Raw genomic sequence first — 9,077 nt, forward strand, 5'->3', positions numbered from 1 at the left:
CCATTCGCTCAAACGCTGCTGGCGAAAATGAACCTTTTTTCTTGGGCAAATAATTATCAAATCACAATAGTTTGGGTCCCGGCTCATTGCTCCATTCCAGGCAACGAAAGAGCCGATATTTTAGCCAAGCGTGGTGCTATTGAGGGTGAAATTTATGAGAGACCAATTGCTTTCAACGAATTCTATAGCGCGTCTCGCCAAAGAACACTTGCCAGCTGGCAAGCTTCTTGGGATAGAGATGATATGGGTCGATGGATGCACTCAATTATTCCGAAAATATCGACAAAGGCATGGTTCAGGGGACTGGATGTGAGTAAAGATTTCATTCGTGTGATGTCCAGACTCATGTCCAATCACTACACGTTAGATGCACATCTCCTTCGAATTAGACTTTCCGAGACTAATCATTGTGCTTGTGGCGAAGGTTACCGCGAATTGACCATGTCGTTTGGACATGCGTGGAGTATCGTGATGTCAGATCTCATCTAATAAATTCCTTGCGTACCCAAGGTAGACTACTCAAATAGCACACGTTATTACACTTCAATGGCAGTAACTTATATGACACAAATTCATGGAACAAGTAGAAGACTTTGCAACGTGCATTATAACTGCTATGTAACCTGAAAAGCGTAAGAAGCGGAGCTTGTGCGACTTACCAAGGGTTGCCAAACAACTTCTCAGTAACGAATATTTGATTTGACTCAACGCTTTCAACCGACACTGTAATACAAATCCAGAAAAATGTTAACTTGATTAAAAACAAATACATTACTATACTCAAAATACTATGGATATTTATTAAATCACAAACAAAATGGGTAGCATTTTAGGCTAGAATTTTCATTCTAATAGATCCTACTTATAGCATATGGTTGATCCTAAGATCGACAATAATATTGGGTAAAAATCTCAATATCCTTAAGCTTCTTCAACACATTATATTGGAAGTATAATGTCATCATTATATTATTACTTGAATACCGTGTATGATTATATTTAACATGGTGGAATTCAAGTAACCTTGTTGCACGACCCATGATACAAATGATAAATAAAAACGTTGAAAAATCTAGTGCATCCTTCAGTCATTGGCGATTTCATCCAACACTTGTTCATCTGGCAAAAGCTCTTCTAGGTGTTCACCTTTTCTCACACCATATGCGATTATATTCTTTCGTTGATACGCCCAAGACATCTGCTTCGAGTTGAAAGCAATGCCAATGTTACCCATCATATCTATAGCAACGATACCCGCTGTTCCCTCCAATTTGGTAGTCATCGCGTCGAGTGCATCGCTTGCTGCTCTATTGATGTCATTCCCCAAGTAATCCATGCGCTTGACTATATCTAATGCAAGAGCCACCTTCATAATTGTGTCACCATCTCCTGTAACGGATATACCAGCTACATTATTATCTGCATATGTTCCCGCTCCAATTATTGCCGTATCCCCCACTCGTCCTGGTTCTTTTCCAATGACTCCTCCAGTAGAAGTCGCCGCAGCAATATTTCCATTTTTATCGATTGCTACGGCTCCAACTGTACCGCCCTCACCTATATCAAATCGTGCATTGTTTTCTTTCCAAATCTCTAGAGCATCTATCGCTTGTTGTGTTACTAATTGACCAGGTGGCGAAAGAATTTCAATTCCCTAATCGATAGAAATCTGATAAAATATAAAATGTATTTCATCGGATTGTACTTTATACCTCCGAAAACGCAAATTTCACCATTCCTTCACCAACTAAAAAATTGTGTTTAGATTTGTCCATTACTCGTCGTGCTAGTGAAATAGGGTGTAGAATGTCTTGTACGCCCGCAACGCAACCAGCTTTCATGGTTTTTCCGTCCATGATACTGGCATCCATTTCGATGAATCCTTCGTAATTTAATACTGATCCGAAACCAGCGTTGAAGTTACTATCGCTTTCCATAATTCTAACAGCTTCTTCAACTGCATCCAACACTGATCCATTATTCATCAGTACTTGATAACCAACACGTGCTGCTAGTTTCGATCCTAGATATTTTCCAGGAATTCGATCGTCACTTATCGTTCCTGCTCCACCATGCACCAGAACAATTGGTTCGATGTCCGCATTGGTTACCTAAAAATGACGACGTTTTTACCTTTATTCCATTGAGTATCATCACCTTAACAGAGGCACTCACATGATTTCTAAGATGTAACAGAATGACGAAAGTAGTAATCCACTTCATTTACTTCTGCTGTCTCGAACTGTTATCAATGTACAACTAATAAATACAGGTAAGCGAATGACCCGAAGTTCTGATAACGGCTATAAGAATAATTGGTTTCTATTGATCTACAAGGTATCATTCATAAATAGAGTAAGATCTTTCTTCAGTACTGGTTTGAAATTTAAAAATCATCTCTCACTGCATGCGACACCTGTGCAATAGAGATGAACAGTCCGTTCAAAAGAACTAGGTCTTCTAAAAAAATAAGTGAACGGAAGTTTTGTATTAAAAATCATAATTCTTTTCAAAGAAAATGGTAATGCTCGAGATGTTTTAAAGAGTATACAAATTAACTGCATATTTGAAAACGATCACACTCTTGAGTAATATGGTAGATATTGCAAACAATCGAAATCTTTGAAAAAGTTCACAAATGTGAATGATTGTTGTCAAATGTCACTGTACTCATTTTTGTTGAATTAGTTTAGATAACAATATAAGAGAAACTGTCATATATTTTCGCTAAAGCATATACAATTTCAGAAAAAAAAAACGAAATAACAGTTTTAAAGAACCAGAAAAACATCTTCACGATTTGAGCTACGAACTTTAACATTTATACCCATCTAGCACAATAATGTGACTGTTTTGTCGCAAATCAGCTCTAGGACTAAATTAGCTGGACACGCAACATGTCTCCTTTTACGCAAAGTGGTCGATAATGGAACTTATGGAAACAAAAATAAAACGTTTGGCATTTGTGCGACGCCTTACATCTGTCAGACGAGGGGAACTTTGATTATGTGAGATGCAATATTTACTATTTTACCACAATGAGTAAGATGACAGAGCTAACGAAATAAGAAGTGAATCATCGGAAAGCGAAATAATAAGCAAAACAACGGAATATGTGTAATATTTTGAATGTTCTATTATAGATTGGTAAACATTCAGCATTCAGGAACCTACCAATAACTCGAAAGAAAATACATTTGTTTTAATTGTAGGTATTTTATGAACGATCCTCGAACAATCAATCGATAAAACAAATCACAATACAATTTCACGACTGTTATGATAACGAACACCTTTTGTAAATTACCGCATCATCTCCACATGCAGGGTGTTTTACTTTTCTGGATTGCGAGAAAGTCGAGAAAAATCACTAGAAAAAAATTATATGAATTTACGTTCCCTGAAACGAACATATAAAATATGTTAAATTAACATATTATCAGGATTATTGTGTCATGCATTCAAGTGTGTTAACAGAGTTTTGCCTCGTAAAATTCACTTCTTTGTCTTAAAGTATTAAAATTTGCATAGGTTTACAAGTAGAATTGTACCATGAATTTTCTATCAGGTATGGAACTAAGAGAAAGATATACATGCTCCTAACGAATGTTTAATCATGATTTATACAGATTTTCAATGAAACTAGTAATATGGACTGAACACCCTGTAGACATGCGACGGATAGGTTATATTACTCTGCTTACAAGAGGCATGTGACATTTGATGTAATACGTACAAGTTTTATTGCCGTAAAACAAGGGTAGAAAAGTGGATTTGGAACATAATTTGGTAGCTGATTATTTATTTTTATATTATTTTATTGTTTTATTGAAAAATGTTTAAATAATAATTTCTTTAAATTTTGAATTCAGTAGGAGGGAGTGTTCGGTTACCGGCACCCTTTCATTTTAAGCGCATAACTTCTGACTTAATGCACATTATGCGGCCCTCTATACATCAATGGAAAGCTAGAAAGGAAAGTCCCTAGCTAACAACTGATTGAGAAACTAAGTTGATTCACTAGATTGGAAAAATTTTATTATCAATTTAGTAAAGTGATAAATTCTGGCCATTTCAAAAAAGGTGTTCGGTTACCGGCACCCTAAGAAATTTCGGAAAAATATAAGTAAAGAATGCAATTATTCAAAGGAAAACCGGAATGTATTCTTTTCGGAGGCGTTTTGGTCTTCATTGTCCTAATGGTGACTTCACCTTGGCTCTCTTGGCCGATGATTCGGATGGTGTTAATTTGGCCGGTCTTCCACGTTTTTTTCTTAGCCGAATCATCAGCTGTATGAGCAGCTAGATGTTTGGCCAAAACTTTGGCTCGCTTTGTCGCGACAGCAGCCTGCATATCAATGACAATTTTTCACGATTTGTAGAAAAAAAATGTGGTGCCGGTAACCGAAATTGGTAGACATTTTGAAAATGACAAAACAAATCTTTGGTTGCGAAAATTTTGATAGCATCCGGTATTAAATTACGAAATAGATCGATTTCATCTCATAAATATTCACCTTTTCGATTGATGCTCTTCAATTTATGATACTGTAAAAAAAAAGTCAGAAAAAACTTTCGTGTTGATTTTCACACAATTAAAATTTGTTTTGAACGCAGCAAAAAGTACAAGCGTCTGTTTGCTTTGGTATTCGGTACAAAAAGAACGTACTGCTATTACACACACATGAGGTTTGTCAGAATGACGCTATCTGCTTTCTGTCAAAATTTACGGCAGGGTGCCGGCAACCGAACACCTTCCCCTAATTACATTCTTTCTGAAAACTCTGAATTTCGGGGATACGTGAAAACATTGGTTTATAAACACGCAACGATTGATACTTTGGAAACCAATAACGTGTCATTGTTGAAATACGATCTCAAATGCTTGTAAAAGTGGTCAAAAATGGACATCCAGAATTAATTTTGTGAAAAATAGTCGTGACGGCCATATGGCCGAAATCATATTTAAAAGTTAATGCCAAAAAAAATGTACCAAAAATATTTAAATGTTTTATTTAAATTTAAAATCAGAAGGTCCTAAAAACATCCTTTATTTATCTTAACAATACAAATGAACATGCCCTGTTTGATCCACCTAGTATTGTAATAATGGCCTTCTCAGGATCGCTAATATTCCATTTCAGATTTCTTGACTAACATTTCCAAGCAAAGCCTTGGTATTACATTCCTGCAATGTTGCTCGAATATCAAAAATGCAACAAACGCCAATGAACATCGTTCGCTTCCCTTCGCCTTTGTTCGATAATCGTTCAGGTATTCGGACTTGTCCGTATATTCGAGTGCGAACGAAGCCGACGCTGCTTCGTTGCTCGCACGATTCCTTGCAGTTACTATTCGCATTGAACATACCCTCGAATGACTTAACGCGAATATGGAACGAATATTCATACAGCGATCATCGTCAAAACCTAATTCGCGATGATCGTTCGTGCTGTCTTTGGAACAAGCAAATTAAGACGTTTCCCCCCGCATTATTACAATAGTCTTATGTGTATGTGATGAACCATATCCCATCACTCTCCCACTGCTGCTACCTCACGAGATATGAAGACAAACACGAGAAAAGGTCCTAAGTACAAATGAGAGTTTCTCTTTGTTTACTTTCTCTTTTGGCTCAATCAATCGGCTCAATCAGTAATCCTTCCATCTAACACTTCACATAGGATAATAGTAAAAACCATCAACTTTCGATAGAAACTGTAGAATTGCTTGGAAATTACTGGAATTTACCGTACTAATTGAAAGAAAAAGTTAACCAAGAGAAACTGTCATTTACACTTGGGACCTTTTCTAATGTTCATCGAGATATGATGAATTTATTAGATGAAAAATGCTTCGCGAAGAATGAAAACCAACGATCATCGCAGTGACGCTATTCGAACCAATTAGGTTTTGCACGATGACGACACAAATGAACTGCCGATGAATCAAGTTCATCTTTGACAGTTGCCGTGTACTTGTTTTGTTTTGCGACTGCTAGTTAAAAATTAAAAAATGACGAAAAAGTGCCTGTTAAAAATTTAATTTAAATTCAATCCACAGTGAAAATAACTAAATGTATGTGTCTGTTGAAACAGAAAGGCCAAATTCCACAAAAGGAATGCCAAGACTTTGCTATGTGTTTCCAGCATCAAGAAGCAATATATGCATGAATCCGTTGAGTGTGAGGCGACTTGCAATTTTTACATTCGAACGATGAACTTCTGATGAACCTTCAAACTGTAAATAAGTACACGTCGACTGTCAAAAAAAGTTCATTCTGTTCATTTTGTGAGGTTATGGCATGTTCGTGCAAAACCTAATTAGGTTTTGCACGATGACGACACAAATGAACTGCCGATGAATCAAGTTCATCTTTGACAGTTGAGGTGTATTTGTTTTGTTTTTCGACTGCAAGTTAAAAATTGAAAAATGACGGAAAAGTGCCTGTTAAAATCGTATTCCACAGTGAAAATAACTAAAAAGATTGCGCTGTATGTGTTTCCAGCATCAAGGAGCGATTTATGTATGAATCTGTTGAGTGTGAGGCGACTTGCAATTTTTACATTCCAACGATGAACTTCTGATGAACTTTTAAACTGTAAACAAGTACACCTCGACTGTCAAAAAAAGTTGATTCTGTTCATTTTTGTGAGGTTATGTCACGTTCGTGCAAAACCTAATTCGAAGAGTAAAGTAAATGAACGAATGACAAACGAATATATAAAACGAACATGCACGATGTATGCCAGCAGTGAAGAATGTATTAGTGTATTCGGGTTCTCTACAATTAATGATTATTTATTTTCACCGTTCTCTCTTTCGTGCAGTGAATAGTTCAACGTTGTTCTCCCGTCTCGTAAGTAATAGAAGCATATTCGCGGAGAAGATCGATGAATGAATTAATTACACGAAGAATATTTGCAACAGGAATGCTGTAGTGAAATTTCTGTTTCAACAGACTTCGCAGCCGATTCGGAGTGTACAGAACCATTGCATGGCTGGTGCTACGATTCTACTGACACTACGAATCCCAGAGATAGGAGAGAGTTCCATTTTAGAGATTTTAATGACCATTTCTAGTACTTCTGGAACACACATGATTCTTCACATGATCGCTTATGATAAAAAACACTATTGAAGTTGAAATTTTCATACTAATGTATATAACATACTTACATCCAGCCCCCTGAACCATGCCTTTGCCGATATTTTAGGGATAATTGAGTGCATCCACCGACCCAGATCATCTCTATCCCAAGAAGCTTGCCAGCTGACAAGTGTTCTTTGGCGAGACGCGCTATAGAATTCGTTGAAAGAAATGGGTCGCTCATAAATTTCACCCTCAATAGCGTTCAACTAAAATATCGGCTCTTTCATTACCTTGAATGGAACAATGAGCCGGGACCCTGACTATAGTGAATTGATAATTATTATTCAATATTTCGTTCAGGTACTTATTTTGCCTAAGAAAAAAGGGTTGATTCTTACCAGCAATGTTTGAGCGAATGACTTCAATTGCGCTCAGACTATCTGTGAAGAGGAAATAATGGCTTGGAGAAGCTATAATGAACTGCTGCTAACTCTGCTATTTAAACAGATGCTGGTTCTCGAAGCCAAAATGAGGCTGAAATATAATTGATTAACATACCAAACCCTGTCGCCTCTCCAATTCGGGATCCGTCCGTGTAAAACATTTTCTCAGAGTCAATATGCCTGAACTTACTTGAAAATATTTTTGGGATTTCCATCGAGCGTAGGAATTCTACGCACATCGCGCTGCATGGATGCGTCAAATAAAATATTACGTTGTTCTGACATATTTTGTCCTGGACATCTTATGGTTGTGAAAGGGTTAATACAACTTATCAATGAACATCGATTGTGCTTGTTGACTATTCAAGCACGCTGTATCAATTGTCTGAATGTGACGCATTTATCTAAAGACACTTCAAATAATTTCCGAATGTTTCAGCATTATCTATTACGTATGATTCTAACAGATTAGCGACACTCTCATGTGCAGTAACTACAGGTATAGGCTGGAATATTTCACCCTTATAATGAATAACGGTGTATTGATTTTTCGATAGAATCTTAATTGTATTTGTAATAACATTGAACTAAAGGCATCTTTCCGGATGCCACCAGGTTTGCGGAATCTGAACTCTTGTTTTTGAACTCTTTCAGTTTTCAAGCACCACGAAATCTAGTAAGGAAGCAAACCTATCAAACATTGAGGATGTTCAAAATTAATATAGGGTAACGGTACCCCCATTCATCTCAGCTCCAATGTTCGTCTCATATACGAAAACCTTACGTTAGAGTGAGATTCACTGTCTCTGTTCGATCCATTGACTTTTGTCAAACAATTTTCATCTGCTGTATTAATTATTAAAGCAAGAGCAAAATTAAATCTTATCTACGAAATATTGTGATTATCAGGGATCTTCGTAAATCGAACGAAATTTTTTCATTCAACTGCATTCCTAAATCGTCACCAATATTGTAGTCAAAGTTCGGTGAACCGTAATCACCTCCCGTAATAAAAGAAACCATTGATTTTACAGCATAAACAATTGATTCACAATTAGATATATGGATTACAATACATTTTATTGTATATTGACATTTTTTTTTCATTTCCAACGATTCACTATATTGTTTTTACGATTCACAATTGAATGTGTACGGTGTTTCAAACAATATGCAAACTGTATATTTGATAGTTTTTCAAGAAACCACGTATAAGACAATTTTATGATTTGAATTGTTACGATACTTAACAACCTATATATTCTATTGCGAAAAGCATGTTCACAATTAATTAAATAGTATATAACAATATATTAAAATATTTTCCAATGGTCAAAACAAAATTGTGGAAGGTTTCGTAACAACAAATCTTTTTTTTTTCATTCGGGTTGGCATTTGTAAAGAATATACTGAATATGATATTGTATACGCCGATACTACTCCACATAACGTACCACAAAGTACGATTCGAACCCGTCCTCATTATTCAGTTTGAAACTGTCGTCTAGAGCTAATGAAATATCTTCATAAAACAATGCAAA

The 9,077-nt window shown here is 36.2% G+C and overlaps 1 protein-coding gene across 1 annotated transcript; it reads right to left on the reverse strand.

The window, feature by feature from the left end:
• Positions 1-756: 756 nt before the first annotated feature.
• Positions 757-2,316, reverse strand: LOC131425124 (probable isoaspartyl peptidase/L-asparaginase GA20639). Its single transcript, XM_058586731.1, has 3 exons — positions 2,176-2,316; positions 1,713-2,111; positions 757-1,654 (listed from the first exon to the last, which is right to left on the reverse strand). Exons 1-3 carry the CDS (start codon positions 2,221-2,223, stop codon positions 1,085-1,087), a joined length of 1,017 nt encoding a protein of 338 aa, XP_058442714.1. The 5' UTR covers positions 2,224-2,316; the 3' UTR covers positions 757-1,084.
• Between the last annotated feature and the right edge of the window lie 6,761 nt (positions 2,317-9,077).

This window comes from Malaya genurostris, chromosome 1 (genome assembly GCF_030247185.1).
Source record: "Malaya genurostris strain Urasoe2022 chromosome 1, Malgen_1.1, whole genome shotgun sequence".
NCBI classification, from domain to species: Eukaryota; Metazoa; Arthropoda; class Insecta; order Diptera; family Culicidae; genus Malaya; species Malaya genurostris.